The following is a 1,567-nucleotide window of genomic DNA, read 5'->3' as shown; positions in this document are numbered from 1 at the left end:
TCTTCTTCTGAAGTTGGACGTTTTTCTGTTCGAATTGGCTGAGTGACGACTGCTGTTCCTGCATTGGTCCTGACAGTTGTTCTACTTGACCCCTCGCGCTGTCTAGGTCAACCTTGATCTTCTTCATTTCTCTTTCCATCCCGTGCATCCTGTTCTCTATGTCTCCTTTCTCTATCTCTAGCCTCGCCCTCTCGTCCTCTACTTCCTTAAGAGCGTCGTCTTTGTCTTGAAGCTGCTTCCTGAGTGCATCTAGCTCAGCCTGTAAGGAAGTGCACCTGCTCTCCAGCGTGAAGCACTTATCTTCCAGGCCCTTCTCTGCATCTTTTATGCTATCTGAGTCGCTCTCTAATCTACCTTTCTCCTCCGATATGATGGTTATCTTACGTTCGGCGCTCTCAAGATCCATCTGTGCTTCTCTCAGCTCCCTATCCTTGGCGTCGTTCTCTGCCTGAGCGTCTTTCAGCCTCCTTTGAAGATTGGCCAGCTGATCCTCCAAGTCTTGGACCTTGCCCTGGAACGCGACCTCCGTATGACTGACCTCTTTCGTCATCGTCTCAAACTCTAGCCTCTCCTTTCGTAGCCTCGCCAACTCATCTAGGACGTCTTGTAGCTCGCTTTCCTTGTCGGCCAGACGATTCTTCAGTAGATCTCTCTCTGACTTCAGGTTTTCATTGTCAGCATCCAGTGTTTCATTTTCTCTAGCCAACTCTTCAATCTTCCTCAGGGCGATATCAAGCTCAGACTGGAGCTCTCCTATCCGCGACTCGAACCTGCTCATCTTCAGTGATAGCTCCCTGTTCTCTTGTCTCATCTTCTCTCCTTCTGCACTTTGACTTGCACTTCTCTCCTTCTGTCTCTTCAAATCATCCATCTGTTTTCTCTGTTTTCCTGCCTCTCTCTCCGTGTCTTCCAACTTGCGTTGGAGATTTCTTTTTTCGTTATTGAGACCGTCTACCTTGTCCTTCAAGGCCTTAGCTTCTCTGTCCTTTGCCTCCAGTTGGGCACGTAGTCGGTCCAGCTCGCCTTGGAGTCTCTTGGCTTCGCCTCCTTCTTTCTGGGCCGATGCTCTGGCATTTTGTTGAGCATTCTGCATCTCTTTTTGTGTGGAATCCAGCTGCATTTTCATTTTCCCCATGTCTCCTTGTATCCTCATGTTGTCTGCGTTCGCCTTGTCCAGCTCTGCCTTCAACCTTGCTAGCTCGTCCTTGGCGTCGTCCAGCTCCCTGTCCTTCCTCTGGACGTCTTCAATGGACACGCCTCCCTGATCCACTCCGAATCCACCTACTCCGAATCCACCTGCCGCATCTCTACTGCCGGCTTCTTCCATCTTCAGCTCCATGGTCGTCATGTCCTTCTTCAGGCTGTCATTCATGTCCCTCATCCTCTGCAGCTCGTTCATCAGGTCCTCTATCTCCCTATCCTTCAGGTCACTCGATGGGGATGCGGAATAGCTCTCGGAAGTTTGGTGGATGGTGATGCTGGCGTTCATCGACTCCTCTCTAAATTTGATGATCTCTAGCTCAAGCAGACGTTTGCTTTCCGTCAGCGAGCTGATCTGCTCAAGTAG

General features: G+C 50.3%; 1 protein-coding gene across 1 annotated transcript in view; it reads right to left on the bottom strand.

Annotated features, from left to right (window-relative positions):
* LOC118422578 (myosin heavy chain, fast skeletal muscle-like) overlaps positions 1-1,567 on the bottom strand; it is a gene marked incomplete in the record, with an annotated part of 11,468 nt that overhangs the window by 8,590 nt on the left and 1,311 nt on the right. Inside the window, 1 exon segment of the mRNA XM_035830213.1 lies at positions 1-1,567. Within this exon segment, the coding sequence (XP_035686106.1) occupies positions 1-1,567 (1,567 nt within the window).

This window comes from Branchiostoma floridae, chromosome 9 (genome assembly GCF_000003815.2).
Source record: "Branchiostoma floridae strain S238N-H82 chromosome 9, Bfl_VNyyK, whole genome shotgun sequence".
NCBI classification, from domain to species: Eukaryota; Metazoa; Chordata; class Leptocardii; order Amphioxiformes; family Branchiostomatidae; genus Branchiostoma; species Branchiostoma floridae.
The sequence above is the reverse complement of the archived record's forward strand: the minus strand, read 5'-3'. Positions and strand labels throughout refer to the sequence as shown.